The sequence below is a fragment of the Eublepharis macularius genome, chromosome 5 (genome assembly GCF_028583425.1).
Source record: "Eublepharis macularius isolate TG4126 chromosome 5, MPM_Emac_v1.0, whole genome shotgun sequence".
NCBI lineage: Eukaryota > Metazoa > Chordata > Lepidosauria > Squamata > Eublepharidae > Eublepharis > Eublepharis macularius.
This window is the reverse complement of record NC_072794.1, coordinates 4,438,219-4,457,578: the sequence shown is the minus strand read 5'-3', so window position 1 is coordinate 4,457,578 and position 19,360 is coordinate 4,438,219. Positions and strand designations below refer to the sequence as shown.

Sequence of the window (19,360 nt, the reverse complement as noted above, 5' to 3'; positions counted from 1 at the left end):
AAAGCTGGGAATTCAGAGGACCTAGCTGACAGATCATAGCAACATCACAACAATATAGTGATCTAGCAAGCACCATTAAAAAAAAATCCCAAAATGGTCCAGGGTGAGCCTGATCTTGATAGATTTCAGAAGCTAACCAAAAATAGAGACTCCTCCAAATATAGCCTATCCAATGAAGTGGAAAACCACAATTGGAGGGTGAAAGTTTAAGACACTCCAACTTAAGTTAGAAGAATAATTTATAATAATTTAATTATTTTAAAGTATCAAGTGTTCTAATCAATTAATAAATATATTAATACAGGAAAATAAATACCAACTATATACAGACTGTTCCTATTGTATCAAATATGTGCAAATATACATGGAAGGAATCCCATATGACCGCCAAAAACAGTTCTCTCCACCGCGGTTGAAAAATAACGTACCAAACTTTTTTCTTTTAAAAATATTTTTTTATTTTCTTTTTTCTTTGTAGGCACAGCTTGAGAATCAGTGCTGGGAAACTGTCCAAACAGGTACATATCCACAATAACAAAAGCTGTTGAATGATGAAATATCTTTGCTCTTTCTGTTTTACAGATAATGCTGTGAATGTTGGGGCACCCAGGACGGGCACCACCCCTCCACCCAACACAGGGCCGGCCACAATTCTCGATGTTTCATCCGGACTTCTTCAGGGACAACTTAGAAGCTTACCTAATAATTCATCACATAGAATATTATTCTCTTACAAAGCTTATAGCTTATCTCAAATGGCACCTGATAGCTTATGCTACTGATTGAAAATACATCCATAGAACCAGATCAGGTATTAATAATCATGGATGTATCTGCTTGAGATACGTCAATACCCCATGAGGATGTGAGAGAAGTGGCGGAAATGACCCTCTGGGCTCGCCCAGACCAATCTCCTCCCACAACTTTTTTGTTGCAGCTTTTTGTTTTAGTTGTGGAAAAAAACTATTTTCATTTTTATGACCAATTCTTTTTTCAAACAAAGGAGGTAGCAATCAAAGGAGGCTGTGCCATGGCGCCGAGTGTTGCCAATTTATATATGGCACACTTAGAAGCCCAATCTGTATTCAATAATATGGCCAGTCAGGGCTTTTTGGGGGGGAAAGAGGTGGTGGAACTCAGTGGGTTGTCCTCGGAGAAAATGGTCACATGGCTGGTGGCCACGCCCCCTGATCTCCAGACAGAGGGGAGTTTAGCACGGAGGGCAATCTCAACTCCCCTCTGTCTGGAGATCGAGGGGGCGGGGCCACCAGCCACGTGACCATTTTCAAGAGGTTCCGGAACTCTGTTCCACCGCGTTCCTGTTGAAAAAAAGCCCTGTGGTCAGTCCTTTTCATGACTGGATTTGTTTGTATCGCCACTTCATTGATGATTTATTTATTATTTTTAAAGGACTCAATGAAATAGAGCATTTCTGGACCTGGATGAATTCAATTAATAACCATATTCATTTTGCTTGGCAGGCAGATCCTGTGAAAATTAATTCTCTAGACGTTGTAGTATACCGCAAATCTGATAATGTTCTTGGTGTGAGACCTTACAGGAAGAACACTGACTGAAATTTTTATTTGGCTTACAATTCTTACCACCCTAGGCACCTTAAAAACGATATTCCTTATGGTCAATTTTTAAGGTTAAAATGTAATTCATCAGAACAGGCTGGTTATAACAGGGAGAGGAAAAATATGGAGTTGGCTTTTAAGAACCGGGGTTATCCACTTGATATTATTGAGAGAGCACAACAAAGGGCTGCAGGGGTAGAGAGATCCAAACTCTTCTTGAATAGACCCAGGGAAAGCTGGGACAAAATTAGATAGGCTATAGATTGCACACCACTGTTCAACTCTGTTAAAAGAACAGTTTGCAAATACTGGTCATTAGTTAGTGATATAAAAGGTTGCGAATGGCGACTTGTCTATCAGTATAAGAAGAACTCATAATTTAAATGACCTAATTGTGCATTCTGACTTTAGATCTGGCACAGCAACCTCTACCGATCCCTATGGTTATTTTAGATGTAGCCATTGCCAATTAGGCCCACGGGCCTTGACTGGGAATCATTTTACTATCCCCAGCACCAGTGTAACCTTACATCTTAGGCACTTTACGATGTGCCAGTCCTCTGCAGTAGTTTATTTGATTATTTGCAAGTGCAATTTATTGTACATTGGCAGCACTACCCGCCCCCTGGGAACTCACCTATTTGAATATATGTCACTCATACGAAATAGAGTAGTGGATGCACCAATGGTAGAACATTTCAACTGTACTCATGGCAGAGAGAATGAATTTTTGTTCACAGTATTGCATTCAGTTACTAACAGTGCAATCCTAAGAAGAGTTACTCCAATCTAAGCCCATTGAAATCAATGAGCTTAGACTGGAGTAACTCTTCTTAGGATTGCACTGTAAGGGATCTCCCAAGTTGATTCAGAAAGAACTCTTACATAAGGAAACCTATTGGATACATATTTTAGATACTTTAAAACCACATGGTTTAAACAATGAGATAAACCTCTTTTGTTATTTGTAAATTGGTTTATTACATTTGTATATATCACAGTGTGTATGTATTTTGTATTGTGATATGAGCCCCTTCAAACTTTATAGATGTATAATTACTGAGCTACATGTATACATGACTAGTAATTTCAGGCAGTGTTTCTTTTAGCCACCATATGGGATAAGCTATAAGCTTTGTAAGAGAATAATATTCTACGTGATGAATTATTAGGTGAGCCTCTAAGTTGCCCCTGAAGAAGTCCATGGATGAAACATTGAGAATTGTAGCCGGCCCTGTGTTGGGTGGAGGGGTAGCGCCTGTCCTGGGTGCTCCGACCTTCACAGCATCATCTGTAAAACAGAAAGAGCAAAGATATTTCCTCATTCAACAGCTTTTGTTACTGTGGATACGTACCTGATTGGACGGTTTCCCAGCATTGCTTCTTGAGCTGCGCCTACAAAGAAAAAAGAAAAAAAGAAAATATTTTTAAAAGAAAAAAGTTTGGTACGTTATTTTTAAACCGCAGTGGAGAGAACTGTTTTTGGCTGTCATATGGGATTCCTTCCATGTATATTTGCACATATTTGATACAATAGGAGTAGTCTGTATATATTTGGTATTTATTCTTCTGTATTTATATATTTATTAATTTATTAGAGCACTTGTCAGTTTAAAATAATTAAATTATTATAAATTATTCTTCTAACTTGAATTGGGGGTATCTTAAATTCTCATCCTCCAGTCGTGGTTTTCCACTTTATTGGATAGATCTCAGAAGCTAAGCAAGGTCAGCCTTGGTTAGTAATTAGACGGGATACCTCCAACAAAGACCAGGGTTGCAGAGGCAGGCAATGGCAAACCCCTTCTGTTAGTCTTTTGCCATGAAAACCCCACCAGGGGTCGCCATAAGTAAACTCTGACTTGAGGGCACTCTCCACTGCCACCAGTGTGTGAGGAAGACAACCACAGGCACTGGGGCAAGGAGAATGGTGCTGATGTGGGTGGTGTCAATCCCACCCTCAATAAGCAACTGAGAGGCTTCATCTGTGCTTGCATGTGGGTTTCCTAACTCCCAGGGCTTTTTTTCAGCAGGAACGCGGTGGAACGGAGTTCCGGAACCTCTTGAAAATGGTCACATGGCTGGTGGCCCCACCCCCTGATCTGCAGACAGAGGGGAGTTGAGATTGCCCACGTGGCGGGCAATCTCAACTCCCCTCTGTCTGGAGATCAGGGGGCGGGGCCACCAGCCATGTGACCATTTTCTTCAAGGGCAACCCACTGAGTTCCACCACCTCTTTCCCCAGAAAAAAAGCCCTGCCAACTCCCTTGTGGGAGTCCTTTCCTTCCCAACCCCCATTCGTGAGAACAGAAAGCTCTTCACTGGGAGCCTGCCCAGCTTAGGAGGATCTTTGTGGACCCCATCAGCGCTCTGTGGGTTTGGCCACAGTCTTCCCACCAAGACCCAAATAAACAATGAACAATAAGGAAGTTTTATGGTGCCTGAGCTGGGAATGAAAAACCCACTTCCCAACAGCGCCCAGTCCAGATCAAATTGCTAGTGCATAAATGACTCCCCACTTCCTGCCACTGCCACCCAGCATGCTAATAGGTCATACAGCTGCTGAGAGAAAATAAGAACCCTTCTTCAGGGATTTCAAGGGTCAGAGAATCTTGCTTCCTAAAAGCACAAAGACAAACTAAAGTTTTCAATCCTCAAGAGGCACATCAGCTACATTACAAGTCACTGCCAGAATTTCAACATCAGCTTTCATTTTTCAAAAAACCAGAGCATGTTTCTAGACCTCAAGATAGTAGAGGCTAGGGTTGGCACCTCTAGATTGGGAACTTCCTGGATATTTAGGGGGTGGAGCCTGGAAAGACTGGGTTTGGAGGGGGGGCAGCAAGGTAAAGTGCCATAGAGTCTACCCTCCAAAGCAGCCATTTTCTCTAGGCGAACTGATCTCCATAGACTGGAGGAGAACAGTGATAATTCTGGGATATCTCCAGGCTCCACCTGGAGACTGGCAACCCTAGTAGAGATACACTAAAAGCATGCAGGTAGTTTCTACAAATGGAAGCACATGTATGTGTGGGTAACCTTTGCATAGCTACCCATCATCAGCACTGCTCATTTCTTCATCTGCTGCCTGGAAGAAGTGCTTTGCAAGGCTGTTGGGAAAGCAAGACTTGAGTCAGAGACTGCAACCCACTTTGTAAATGCAAAGCAGTTCATAGAGGCCTTGTAGGGCCAGTGAGAAGCTGGAACAGAAGTAGAAAGGAAAACGGGACCAGTCGGTTCAAGCCCCCTTTCCTCTCTCCGTCCCCCAGAAACCCAGCATGGAACAAGGGGAGGTGGAGTATCGCCTGGCATTCATCCTGCTACCGTGCAATTGTAAGGAGAGCGTCTATGCGACGGAAAGCCACAGAACTTCGTACAAAACCGCCCTTTCTGGGGCTGGCTATAACATTTCTCTGCAAGCATCAAACAAGGCTGGAAGTCCGCCGCCTTACACCTTCCATCTCCCACCAGCACAGCAGCAAGATTCAGGTGGGTGTGAAAACCCTTCTGACCAGACCCCTCTTTTGTCAGAATCTCCGCCCCCCCCTCCCCTTCACTTTGCATTTGGTGCAATGCAGGTTATGGAGACTGGCTCCCTCCTCCCTGGATTATCCTCCTGGGATCCCCCCTGGTCTTCTGCTACCACCTTAGCAGCCCTTCTTCTGGCTTCTGGGAGTTGTGCAGAGTGGCAAAAGATTTTCCCATGTAGGCTCTGTGGGGCACTTGCCGTGACATCCCGGAGCCCAAATACAAGCAGTCTCAGGGATTCCCACATACCTTACTGAATGCATCAACCCATTGGTGGAGATAATTAATTTATCTTTGAGCTCGGGCGTGTTCCCTGGAGCACTGAAAGAGGCAGTGGTAAGGCCCCTTCTGAAGAAGCCACCTTTGGACCCCACTGATCCGTCCAGTTACCGCCCGGTTTCAAATCTCCTGTTCCTGGGTAAGGTGATTGAGCAGGTGGTGGCGGAACAGCTGCAGGTATTCCTGAATGACTCCTCAGTCCTGGATCCATTTCAGTCCGGCTTCTGCCCTGGCCACGGGCTGGAGATGGCGCTGGTCACCCTCACAGATGATCTTCATCAGCATTTGGATTGAGGCAGGTCAGAGCTGCTGGTGTTATTGGCTCTGACGGCAGCATTCAACACGGTCGATTATAACCTTCTGACCCACAGCCTCGCCAATGTGGGGGTATGTGGGGCCCCCTTGCAATGGCTGGTCTCTTTTCTCCACGGTCGGGGCCAGAGGGAGGCGCTTGGGGAGCAGATGTCGCCAAGGTACCCTCAGGTATGTGCTGTTCCTCGAGGGGCGATTCTTTCCCCAAGGCTATTTAATATCTAGATGCGCCCCCTTGCCCAGTAAGCCCGAAGTTTCAGACTGGGGTGACATCAATATACTGATGACACCCAATTGTATTTTTTAATGGGCGGCCGGCCGGATGCCGCCCCAGATGTTTTGGCGAGGGCTTTGGACACTGTGACTGTGTGGATGACGCAGAGTTGGCAGAAGTTTAATCCTGTGAAGACGAAGGTCCTGTATCTGGATCGGGGGTTGTTGAGTTTGGGAATCCAGCTTCCAGCCTTAGACGGGGCACCTTTGATGCCTGCGTCAATGGTGAGGAATCTGGGGGTGATTCTGGATGCCTCCTTATCTGTGGAGGCCCAGGTCTCATTGGTTGCCAGAACTGTGTTTTTCTATCTTCAGCAGGTCAGGCAACTTGCTCCCTACCTCTCCAACCAGGACCCAGCTACAGTGATCCACACAACCGTCACCTCCAGATTGGACTACTGTAACTCACTCTATGCAGGGCTACCTTTGAAACTGACCTGGAGATGGCAACTGGTCCAGAATGCAGCAGTGCGTGTTCTTGTGGGAACCCTGTTTAGGACACATACTCGACCTGTACTGCACCAGCTGCACTGGCTCCTGGTTGAATTCCGGGCCAAGTTCACAGTGTTGGTGTTAACCTTTAAGGCCCTTAACAGACTGGGAACTGCATATCTTCGGGACCCGGGCTTTTTTTCTGGGAAAAGAGGTGCCGGAACTCAGTGGGTTGTCCTCGGAGAAAATGGTCACATGGCTGGTGGCCCCGCCCCCTGATCTCCAGACAGAGGGGAGTTTAGCACAGAGGGCAATCTAAACTCCCCTCTGTCTGGAGATCAGGGGGCGGGGCCACCAGCCATGTGACCATTTTCAAGAGGTTCCGGAACTCCGTTCCACCACGTTCCAGCTGAAAAAAAGCCCTGAGTATTTGTATCACAAGGAATCCAAGGTCTGCAGAGCCACGGGATCCATTTCCAGCCCCTGTGGGTGAGCAGCTCTGGCTACCAGTCTGCTTCTGAGCCAACCAGATGCTGCCACTCATCCTCAGCTTCCCCTTCCTTTCTCTCCTGGTTCTCAGCTCCAGGTCTCCCCTTCCTGAATAGCAGTCTGTCTGGCAAGCGCCTGACTGTCCAGTGGCCGGTAAAGACATCCACAGAGATCTACTGCTTTGAGGAGCAGCCCCTGGGTGAGGCCATCCAAGAAAAGCCATGCACTGAGGAAGAGCTTGACGCCAGCACCACTGGCAGCAGCTCAGGTAATGCTTCCCTTTCGGAGTGGGGACCCCTCCCCTGGCCTCCTCAATGAACAGGCTCCTCTGCAAGCATCAGAAAACTGGCAGGCCCAATCCACTTTCCTTAGAACACACTTCTGGGAAGGCACGGCAGAAATAGTCTGCGTCCCCTCACACGTGTACCAGAGATGCTTTCCCCAAGAATGTCTGGTTTTATGTTCTAGGAACGCTGGAGCCCAACAGATGTTACCGCCTCGCAGTACACACTTTCAATTTTGAAAAGGAAACCTGGTCGACTTTTGCATTCACACACCTTTTCTTTAGAAACAGTGAGTATGCAGCTGGCTCTGCAGGGCACAATTTTTTAGACCTATAAATCAAATAAAAATAAGTTCCATTCACTTTTGGCCAGTAGCATAGATATTTCCTTGGCAAGAGAGTGGAGAATCCAGGAAAAGAGAAAGAAAAACGCGGTGCAGTGGGAGAATTCTTTTATGTGGAATTATGTATAATAATTTAATTATTTAATCATAATTATAATAATATAATTTGTAATTATCTATAATTATAAATAAAATGGGATCTATAATTATAAATAAAATTTTTCTCCCATTGCATCTTTTTTTCCTGTCTTCCTGGACTCTGCATTGGTGCAGCCCTTTTCTTTTGCTTGTAGACAGTGGAGAAAACATGCAGACCCACGTCTGGTCACCAAACTGCAGTTGTTATAATAATAATAATAATAATAATAATAATAATAATAATAATAATAATAATAATAATTTAATTGTATTTTAATATGTTGGTATCCGCCCTGAGCCCGCTTGCGGGGAAGGCGGAATACAAATTTGAAATAAAATAAATAAATAAACAACAACAACAACATTCAATTTATGTACTGCCCTTCAGGACAACTTAATGCCCACTCAGAGTGGTTTACAAAGTATGTCATTATTATCCCCACAACAAAACACCCTGTGAGGTGGGTGGGGCTGAGAGAGCTCTGAGAGAGCTGTGACTAGCCCAAGGTCACCCAGCTGGCTTCAGGTGGAGGAGTGGGGAATCAAACCCGGCTCTCCAGATTAGAGTCCCGTGCTCTTAACCACTACACCAAACTGGCACTCTTATAGTTGCACTTTATCTTTATACTCACACATTGTTTCTTGTTTGACACAGGCTCGTATCCCACATTCCCAGTCACCCCTGGTTTTCCCTTTCTCTGCAGTGCCTCTGCAGTCCCTTATATCCACGTAAATGTCCAGTTCATATTTCCGTAAATGCAGGCGGTCAGGAACGGGCAGCTCCTCTGAGCACAGCCATTTGGCTGTTCACTTGGATGGTCCGGAGGGAGGTGGGTTTGGGTCAGTCACTCCTCCTGTGTGGTGGCCAAGTTAGTTCCCAGGTGGGCTGCTTGGGGAGAGGACTTTGAGCAACTCGAGGGCCAATGTCCAACCGCTGTTCTTTTCATCTCTCACCCACGCCGCCACAGCTTCCCTCGAAGACCCTATTCAGGTCAATGTGACCGACCAGACAACTAATTCAGCCATCCTTTGGTGGGATCCCCCCAAAGCCCTCTCGGCATGCCCCAATGCCCTGAAGAAATACATCATCTGCTACAGAAATGAACAGGCCAGGAACATGACCTGTGAGTATGGGGGCCTGGGCCAGGAGGAGTGGGAAGGAGTGCTCGGAAATCACCAGGTAGCCTCTGCTTGTTGCCAGCACAGAGCAGACAGCACTGTACCTTCTGCATTTGTGGTGTTGTGCCCTGCAAGAGCAGGAAGAAGCCAACCACTGGGGGGGCCCGTAGGAGGCAGCAAGTCCAGGCGGTGCTCCTCTCACAGGTCTTTCTTTGCCATCGTTCAGACTGTGAAGCCAACGCCTCAGAAACGCGTTACACGATTGTGGGCCTTCAGCCGGAGACCACCTACCGGGTTGGGGTTTGGGCCTCTACAGATGAAGGAGAAAATGCCTGCCAAGCCCTCCAGGACTTCCTAACCAGTCCACCAGGTGTGCTGTCAAGGGTCACAGAGAAATTCTTCTACCCCAGTCGCAGCAGGAGATGCAGTTCCTCCTAACCACTCTCTTCTCCCTCAACAGAGCCCAAGACAGTGACTTTGGCCCTGAGTTTCTGGTATTTGGGGATTTTCGGAGGTCTCCTGACTGCCACAAGCATCTTCTGTTTGGGCAAGAAAAGGTGAAATGAGCTACTAGCTGTGACTGCTAAGAAGCAGAGGCTCTTGCCTGTTAAACTGCACAGATTGCTAGATATTATAAGACAAGTGCTTAAACCACCCATTTCTTAGCAGGGAGAGCCTATACCTCAAGGGCAGAGCAAAGACTGGGCCGGCCAAGGGCATCCACTTTGATCTCTCATGAAAGACAACCTGTGGGAGCAAAGGCCTGAGAGCTACTAGATTCCACACACATTGGATAATGCACTTCCAATCCTCTTTATAGATCATTTGGAACGGATTTTTTTGTGTGCGGAACAAAAAATCCACCTCAAACGATTGATAAAGTGCATTGAAAGTGCATTATCCAACGAGTGCGGAATCAGCCCCAGTCAGAGAAAGCAAGAGTAAGCCAGACGGCCAGTAGTCTGAACTCCTTTTTAGAGGAGGAGCCATAGCTGAGTGGCAGAGCACTGGCCTTGCACCCCAAGGGTTCGATCCTGATCCCAGAAAGGCTAGGAAACCTTATCAAAGCAGGTGGCATAATGGTCTGAGCAACTGGAAGCTGGCAACGACCTAGAACAAACTCACATCTCAAAAGCATCAAGTGAACTCCTGAGCCACTGTGTTTGTATTTTACAACCCCCAGGACCATCCATTTCAAAGCAGTTAGATAATTCAACAGGCAAAAGGTTGGAACTTGGGCCTCTTTTTATAGATGGCTGGGGGCGGGGGGGGGGGGCGGAGAGGTGAGTGTACCAGCTGGAGGTGGCCTGATCCAGTTCTCAGCTCAGCCACAGACTCACAAAGTAGCCTGAGAGAATCCACCTCATCAAAGCCCCCCCCCCAATCTATAATGTGGGGATAATTGCAGTGTCCCCCCTACAGGGCTGCAAATGTGTACTTTGAACAGGTGGGCACATCACAAAGCCAAGGCTCCTCCCCTGAAGCATCTCTCTTGCTAACCCCCCTGCTTTTTCCTAGGGCCAAGAAGGTGCTGTGTTCGGCCCTGCCGGATCCTGCGAACACTGAAGCTGTCAAGATCCACACTGCCACCGAGACAGCTCAGGTGAGACTCCAGATTAAGTTCTGAGCCTAACACAGTTTCCTTGGACACAGCTTCCAGGTGCTCCTGGGTTTCACACCAGGCTGGTTCAGCCAGTTTGGGGGCCCAAATTGGCCCAGCCCGAATCCCTGGAGCACTTCTGGGGACTGTATGATATCACTCCTGGAAGTGACGTCATTGTGCCATGCTCTGGCCTCTCACCAGCCTGCTCCATCCTCCTTGCAGTTTCTGCTCCACTGAGATCCAGAGGAGTTAGCCATGTTAGTCTGTAGTTGCAAAATAATAAAGAGTTTGGTAGCACCTTTAAGACTAACCAACTTTATTGTAGCATAAGCTTTCGAGAGCCACAGCTCTCTTTGTCAGATGTATCTGATGATGCATCTGACAAAGAGAGCTGTGGTTCTTGAAAGCTTATGCTACAATACAGTTGCATCTGATGAAGAGAGCTGTGGTCCTCAAAAGCTTATGCTACTATAAAGTTAGTTAGTCTTAAAGGTGCTACTGGACTCTACTATTTTGCTCCACTGAGGACAGGGATCAAAGAGCAGGGCCATTGCTAACTTACTCCTGTAAAAATGGAGCAGCAGTGTTGGTGGCAGCCATAGACCCTCCGTTTGCTCCACCTGCAGATGCCAACCCTGATTCAACTCATTCAAAATGGGCAACTATTGCAACTCATTCTAGTTTTTGTGCGCCATGGCCATTTTTGGTCTGTCTTCTTTATATTTAATTCTGACGGTTGCAGAATGTGGCTCAAAAAACCTGGTACAGATGGAGGGCTGGAACGATATGGAATAGCCCAACCTCATCAGACCTTGGAAGCTAAGCAGGGTCAGTACTTGGATGAGAGACTACAAAGGAAGACTCTGCCAAGGAAGGCAATGGCACCTCTGCTTCTTGCTTGCAATGAAAGTCCCTTGCAGGGCCCACACACAGATTTCCTACAAAACCCTAGGCTTCCATAAAAATCCCAAAACTTAAAAAAAGAAACAATTTGGGGTGGCTTAAACCCAGCCCCCAATGGAGAATGCCAACAGACATCTCATGAAATTTTGGCCGATTCCAGACGGCCCTCCCCATCGCGAAATGTCGCGCGTCGTCACGCAGAAAACGTGAAATATCGCGTTTTCTCGCACGAGTTTTGCGCGACGTCATGCAAAACTCGCACGAGAAAACGCGATATTTCATGTTTTCTGTGCGACGACGCGCAACATTTCACGATGGGGAGGGCCGTCTGGAATCGGCCCTGGTGAGATGGCAGTTGGAATGGCAGGGTGGCCTAGCCACTGAGACACTGTCTGGAGCTTGAGCCTGTTGGGAAAAAGGTTAAAAATAGCTTTAAATCAGAGGTGCAATGGATCTTGAATCAATAGAGAGTCAGCACACGAGTTTAGCTTTTAAAATCATTTACTTCTAAAGGGAAAAGGTTCACAGGATTGCTACAAAAATAACAAACACCTAGAGCTACATTCTTACTACTTGTTACAAACAAAGAGCTGGGATAACTGAATGGAGAATCTTCTTCTTCCTCCTTCTTCTTGACCCTAGAAAGAAAGTCACCTGACCAATAATAGTTTACAAACACACTTCAGTTTCCCAGGCTTGCAGATTATTGGCTCTGTGCCAGGTTCCCTTTCCAGGTCAATCTAAACAATAGCATGGTAGGTAAACACATTAACCCCATAATGACTGAATGTCAGACCTTGCAACACACATATATTCCAACAGAGCCTAGGCTACCCCTAGGGAGGAGGGGAAGAGAAAGTGCTGAGTAAGGGGAGGGAGAATGAGTGAATATAGGGTCCATTTCCACACGGCTTACCTTCCCTCGGAACGACCCAAAACATTGCGCAAAAAATGCAGAAGGTCGTGTTTTCTCGCAATCTTCCGCGTTTTTTGCGTGATGTTCTGGGTCGTTCCGAGGGAAGGTAAGCCATGTGGAAATGGCCAGGGTTTCCCTCCCTAGTGCATGACATGGTTCCCCAGCTTCTACTGGCCCTAACTCGTCACTGCCCTTCACAGGTGCAACTACAGCTGCGGTTTCTAGAACCTCTGGAGTCCAGCAGCCCTACCAAGCCTTTCCTTGTAGAATTGCCATCCAAAGAAGAGCCATCTGCCAACACAAAGGTGAACTCCCTGGGCTGCGCCAGAGCAGTGGAAGAATTTCTGCCTTCCAAGGAGGATCAGGTGGGCTCTGCCACTGTCTTGCCATTGGAGTACAATAGCCAAGGGCTTCTGAACCCCGCGGATGATGACCAGCAAGGACAAGAAGGATGGGGAGAATTCACAGGTTTCTCCTCTAAAGCGAGAGCAGGCGGCTCTCTGCTCTCTCCAAATGATGTAAAGGTTGTAGACAGCACAGCCCCTCTTCAGGCACCAGCCCCGCTGTCCTTGATGCTGCTGGATACAGTGGTGGTGACTAGGGACAGTGGTGGAGGGGGCAGTTCTGGGGCTTCAGCCTAAGGCCGTTCCATTTCTTACGGGCATCAGCAGCACTGCCTTGCTGGCTTGAACAGAAACCAAGCTGGAGGAATGCGATAAAGGCAGCAGCTGTCCTGAAAAACTACAGCCTTTTTGTTTCCAAACCATGAGATCCCATCTTAGCAGCCTTCTCTTCTTGCTTGCCACTGATCCATTCTTAGCAAAATCTCTCTCTCTCTCCCCCTTTCACCATGTAGGTTTTTATAAGCCCTAGAGCACACAGGGTCAAACCTGTTCCACTAGCAGTGGCACTCTGCTATGGTGCAAGGAATTTTCTGCTGGAGCAAAAGACTCAGGGCCAAGCTACAAGTGACGAATGACACTTGAACGGCAAGTGAACAGACTCACGTGTATTCCTCCCTGTTCACTTGCGCTCCACGTAGTGATCGAGTGGAGTGCAAGTGGAGTGCAAGTGAACAGGGAGGAAAACTCGTGAGTCTGTTCACTTGCCGTTCAAGTGTCATTCATCACTTGTAGCTTGGCTCTCAACCTCTTGTATTCATGGAGCCTTCCACTGCGACTTCCCTTCTTGTCCCTCCAGTAATGCCTCACTTCCTCCTCAGCAGCAGCTGTATTGGAGGGTGTTCAATGCATCTCTCCAGTGCTCTTGCGACTCGCAGCAATGCTGGGTTTAGAGAGAGCCAAACAATCGTGGCTTGGCATCCACCAGGAACAGAGTCCCCCAAACAGAACGCAATCCAAACAATACCTTTTACTTGGACCAACCCGCAGGGCGCAATCTTTCAAGTACACCAGAAGTCATCATTAGGCTGACTGTTACCAAAATAAAATAAAAGAGAAGGGGAAGGGAAATTCCTCTGGACGTGGCTGATGAGTTGTGGAGCAAACTGCCCACCATCTCCCACCTTTTGCCACAAAGGCAAGCTCATTTTTGTTTTCGTGTGAACTTTCATCTATGAAAGCTTCTGTCAGGGTAAAAATGTGCTCATCTTCCAGACACCATGAGCATCTGGATTTTTTCCTCCTGCCTTTCTGGAATTCTTTAGTGGTGCCTCTTCCAGTAGCTGGTGGTGGGGCCTCTGCAGGCTCCCAACCAGCCCAAACTCTGATGCCAGCCAGCCCTACTCTTGTGGACCTCCTTCTCCCCCATTTATATATTATTTTCTATTACATATAATTTACAAAAATACATTAATTAGTTAAGGAAGGAAAAGTAGACAATATACCTTCTAGAATGCTACTACTGCCTATAAATAATTCATATATAACTAGTTTGTGGCAGGTGGCAACAATTCATTCTCATTTTTCAAGCAAACCAGTCAGATCATGAGACGGAGGGCTTAGCTCTCGTGGCCCCTTCTTATATGCCCAGGGTAAGGCCAATTGCCTAATGGAGTGAGTATAAATAATGCAGTGGAACTACGCTGTGCTGATTAAAGAGGCAAAAGTTTTATTTGAGGAAGTTACATACTTGAGGGAAAAAAGGGAGAGAGATCCTAGCTATCTGACTACATCTTGCAGAGAGAGAGAAGTGTGGCAGGAGAGAGAAGAAGCAGGATATTGCCCTGTTTAGCCCAATAGGAAGCAGGATATTGCCCTGTTTAGCCCAATCCTGACCCCCAGGAAACAAGAGAGGTGCTGCTCTCACTGTCCTAACTAAGTGATCCTTGCTGCCCCCTGCATGGTAGGCTCTTCTTCCTTCTTGCTGCTGCAGTACACCAGACATTGCTATTTCCAACATTGCCACCTTGGGGTCAGGTAGCAATTTTCTCCAGGCCAGTTTGGATAGGAATCCTGATGGTGTTTTGCTGTCTTCTGAGCATGGAGCAGGAGTCACTGAGGGTGTGGGGAGGGGAGGTAGTTGTGAATTTCCTGCATTGTGCAGGGGGTTGGACTAGATGACCTGGAGGTCCCTTCCAATCCTATGATTCTATGATTTGTTCCTCGAAAACCTCAATAATCATTTAGAAAAAACATTCCTATCCTTATTCATAAAAACATTGCTCAATTAAATAGATCCACAGAAAGATGTAATTTTTCATACAAAAATGAGTTGAATGGTTGCCAGCAATCTGCAAAATAATTGTCCTTTAATTGTAAAGTTGTAAGATTGTACTTTAATTGACAGTTCTTTTAATTGTACTAATTCTGTCAGCAGCATCAATTTTGATCAATGCCAAATTTTAGCTATCCAGTTTTTAGTACTCTACTTTTATAGCTCTTCCAATTGTGACCAATTCCAATTACTAAATGGCAGGGCTTTTTTTCAGCTGGAATGCGGGGGAACGGAGTTCCGGAACCTCTTGAAAATGGTCACATGGCCGGTGGCCCCGCCCCCTGATCTCCAGACAGAGGGGAGTTGAGATTGCCCGCATGGCGGGCAATCTCAACTCCCCTCTGTCTGGAGATCAGGGGGCGGGGCCACCAGCCATGTGACCATTTTCTCCAAGGGCAACCCACTGAGTTCCACCACCTCTTTCCCCAGAAAAAAAGCTCTGCTAAATGGTTTCCATAACAGGGAAAAAGAGATGGCCTCCACAATACAGCTGACCACATTCCTGACTGGTGACCTGATGTCTGGCAAGAATACTAGCTAAGAGTGTTGGCTGTTGCAAACATTCATCTGCTCTGCTTGGTGTAAAGGATTTTTTAAAAGTCCACTACAATGTGTTGTTCCTAGGAATCCCAAGTCCCCCAGTGGGGGCAGGGGATTTCCCACTCCCACCTTCTGCCCCCCCTCACCTGGCCAGCAGGGGGAAAGGTGGGGAATAGGCCTCCCAGGGGAATGCAACAATGTCACTCCCAGGAAGGATGTGATTGCGCCACCTTGAGGGAGCTCCTGTACTTTTGGCCCCTGCAAGACGACATCACTTCCTGAAGCACAAACACGAAGACGTTGAAAAAGATGCGTGTTGAGTCTCCCCCCCCCCCCTCCTGCCAGGAGGATAAAGGAACCTGGCGACCCTAACTGTTCCCCTTCCCCATCTGCCCAAGCTCTTGAGGTTTCACATCACGTGAGTTGTTGCTAGCTGTCTAAAGGAAGTTGTAGAAGCACCAGTATTTTGAAAGAAAACTATAGGCACACAAACAACTAAGTCATTCCTCATGGAACAGACTCAAAGGGTGATGTTGGGTGCTGTTGGAGACCAGGGGCCTTTTCACACTGCTCACCTTCAGTCGCAATGAGCCGGACACTGGTGACACTGAGAGATCTCTGACTTTTGGTGCTACACCTCTGAAGATGCCAGTCACAGCTGCTGGTGAAACGTCAGGAACTACAATGCCAAGACCACGGCAATACAGCCCGGAAAACCCACAACAACCATCGTTCTCCGGCCGTGAAAGCCTTCGACAATACAATGAGCCGGAACATTGAGCAAAAAACGCGGAAGATTGCATTTTCTCGCACAAGATTTGCGCGACAGCCCCAGCTGTCTTCAGGGTGGAAATTATCTTGCAGGATTCCACAGAATGTACTTTATCCACCAAGGTATTCAACTTCTATGTAAAGCCTTTGGGAATGATTCGTAGCTATGGAATTGGATGTCATTAATATGTGGATGTCACCCAGCGCCATATCTTTCTATCCGCATCCCCTGGTGATGCAGTAGAGAGACTGCCTGTCAGCTGGGGTGAGTTGGCTGAGAGCAAATTGAAACTGATCCCAGTCATGAGAGAAGTGATGCTGGTTGGGAAGGGGAGATACTGGAGGACTCTGTTCTGCCCATTTTTGAGGGGTTCAGCTGATCCTTGCAGACTCAGTTAAAGGCCTAGGGGTTATACTGGATACGGCACTGCTGCTAGAAAAACAAGTTAATGTAGAGCCAAAACACACGTTAAGAAAAACCTAGGTTCAGCACGTGTTCTCTTACCTCAAGGTTTGCCGGGATCTGTAGGAGTCCTGGAAGCTTAAAGTAGGCGTCCTGGAAGCTTAAAGATCTGTAGGGGTCCTGGAAGCTTAAAGTCCTGGAAGCTTAAAGGATCTGCAAGCGTCCTGGAAGCTTAAAGGCGTCCTGGAAGCTTAAAGCTTAAAATACAGGCGCCTGTATTTCCCTTTCCCTTTTTGCTGCTCTGTAAATGCTAAACTTTAAGCTTCCAGGACGCCTACAGATCCCAGCAAACCTTGAGGTAAGAGAACACGTGCTGAACCTAGGTTTTTCTTAACGTGTGTTTTGGCTCATAGCTGCAAAAAATTCCTTCTACAAACTTAGTCTAGCCTGGAAGATGGCCATGACACAGCTGATCTGGCCACCTGGATCTTCAGCATGGTAACATTGAGTCTTGACTTATGTAATGCACTTAACATCTGTCTCCTATCAAAGTCAACTCGGAGACTCCAGGTGGTGCAGAATGCTCCAGCGTGATTATCAGGAGATAGATGGAGCATGCATATTAAACCCATTCTGCATTCACTCTGTGGGCTACCCATCAGTTACCAGTCTCAGTTCAAGGTTTTGGCTATCACATTGAAACCCCTTAATAGCCTTGGCCCCTCATATCTGTAGGACTGCCTCCAACCCTGACCCTTAGCCTCCATCACAACAGCTTCACTCATCTGAACAGGACGTTCTGCAGGTACAACCCTGCACATGGGCAAAATCAACAGTCACCTGTACATGTGCATATTTTGTCATGGCCCCTACCTTATGGAATGGCCTGCCTGAAGAGGTCAGGAAGGCTCCTACTCTCCTGACTTTCCACAATTTGTGCAAAACTGAATCATTCAGGAAGGCTTTCTTTTACACAGCTGATAGGGCTGTGCTTTAAGGAAATGATTCGGAGAAACATGTTGGATATGCATACTACTGTGTACTACCTGTTGCTGTAAATATGCTCCTACTGGATAGTTCCGTGTTGTTTACTACATCATATCAATCTGCTTATGCCTTGTTTCAGCATTTTTTCCAACTCTGTATCGGATTTTCTGCTTGTTTCCAAACTTCTGTTATCCTCACCCTCTTGTATTGCTTATTGAATGACTCAGTCATTGATCATATTGACTGTGTAATCCACCTCTGGTTTCAGTGAGAATGGCAGACTATAAATAAAAAAATTAAAAAATAAATGGCCTCTGTTCTGCATCTTGTAATATGTCATGTTCATTGGCTTATATTTTGTTTTAGCGCCATTTTCTGCTCTGTATCAGATTTCTGTTGGAGTTTTTTGCGATCCTTTGCCTCTTGTATTGTTTACTGAAAGTTCTGGCCATTGACCAGTGTGATGGACAGGGCTGGTTCCAGCTCTGCCTCTCCTGAGAACCATCCAATGAGAGTGGGCAGAATACTGGGCCAGGGACAGGCCCAGTGAGGGGGTGAGCTCCCCTTCCCTGGCAGTGTTCAAGAAGAGGCTGGATGAATATTTGTCAGGGATGCTTTAGGCTCATCCTGCATTAAGCAGGGGGTTGGACTAGAAGGTCTGTATGGCCCCTTCCAACGCTGTGATTCTGTGATGCCCCCCCCCCCCCCGATCCCAATGTAATTAACTTGAGCAGGGTTTGGGACACTGCTGAGAGAAGGCAGCAAAGATATTGGCTGGCTGATTACAAACCTGTTCTTTTGTTTTTGAAACCTTTCCTGTTTAACCCCAGTATGTTATTAGTTTCAAACCATTCACTCCTATGTTCCTTCATGTAAATAAAGTTTATTTTTCTTTTGTTTAACCCTGGCTGGCCTGAAGGTGTCAGCTCAGGGGAATTAAGACACACACACACACACACACACACACACACACACACACACACACACACAAACGCTCTGGTCACATAGAAAGGGCCTTCTGCATTAAATGGTGGCAGTGTACGGAGGGAAAGTAACCTCTCCACAATAGCCCTGGGCTGTAGCTGGGTGAGGGGAGGCACCCCCCTCACCCCCTCTGGTGGAGCCTCTGGAATAGGGGAGAGGGGGCCCTGTGAGGATCTGGGCCAGGGCTCTGCCTGCTGTAGTGGAGGCAAAACAGGCGGCGTGTGGTGACCACTGACCGGCCTTTACCTGCCTGGGAAGCTCCAAACTCCTGAAGGGAGGTTTAGGGTGGGTGGCAGGCTGAGTAAAAGGCTGGATCCGTCATAGCTATATTGACGGATCTGTAATTCACCTTGATTCTCAGTGAGAAAGGTGGACTGTAAAGAACATTAAACAAACAAGTAAGCAAATAAATAAATAGTTCGAAAGGCCTAGATGGTATATAATCATAACAGGTTCCCAATACAACACGACATGTGGTAGCTCTTATAAATGAACCTATCTGTCCTGTGAAAACAGAAGTCTCCCTGTGATGTCTATATCATCTAGGTTAGACATGAGAGAACTTAATTCAAATCTCATAATCTGTTACAGTAAACAAAGATCCTCTCTACATGACATCTTTGTTCAGAGCACAGCAGAAGCCTTCTTTGATTTTTATCACACAATCTGGCAATTTGGAATAACTACAAAAACGACCCTTCAAACATCTGGCTTTTGTATCATCATAAAGTGAACGGTATAGGAAATAATGTACAATATTCTCAACTTCCCACAAGACTTTATTTGAAAATTCTACAGAA

At 46.6% G+C, this 19,360-nt stretch overlaps 1 protein-coding gene and 1 long non-coding RNA gene across 2 annotated transcripts in view; one reads left to right on the top strand and one right to left on the bottom strand.

Moving 5' to 3' along the window:
* Nucleotides 1-13,178, top strand: part of IL12RB1 (interleukin 12 receptor subunit beta 1) — a 32,068-nt gene extending 18,890 nt beyond the window's left edge. The window contains exons 8-15 of the mRNA XM_054981608.1: nucleotides 4,850-5,069; nucleotides 6,985-7,161; nucleotides 7,362-7,466; nucleotides 8,627-8,782; nucleotides 9,004-9,147; nucleotides 9,238-9,334; nucleotides 10,296-10,380; nucleotides 12,400-13,178. Of these exons, the coding sequence (XP_054837583.1) occupies nucleotides 4,850-5,069; nucleotides 6,985-7,161; nucleotides 7,362-7,466; nucleotides 8,627-8,782; nucleotides 9,004-9,147; nucleotides 9,238-9,334; nucleotides 10,296-10,380; nucleotides 12,400-12,840 (1,425 nt within the window). The 3' untranslated portion in view covers nucleotides 12,841-13,178. The remainder of the gene's footprint in view (nucleotides 1-4,849; nucleotides 5,070-6,984; nucleotides 7,162-7,361; nucleotides 7,467-8,626; nucleotides 8,783-9,003; nucleotides 9,148-9,237; nucleotides 9,335-10,295; nucleotides 10,381-12,399) is intronic.
* Nucleotides 1-19,360, bottom strand: part of LOC129331199 (uncharacterized) — a 66,636-nt gene that overhangs the window by 14,257 nt on the left and 33,019 nt on the right. The window lies entirely within an intron of this gene.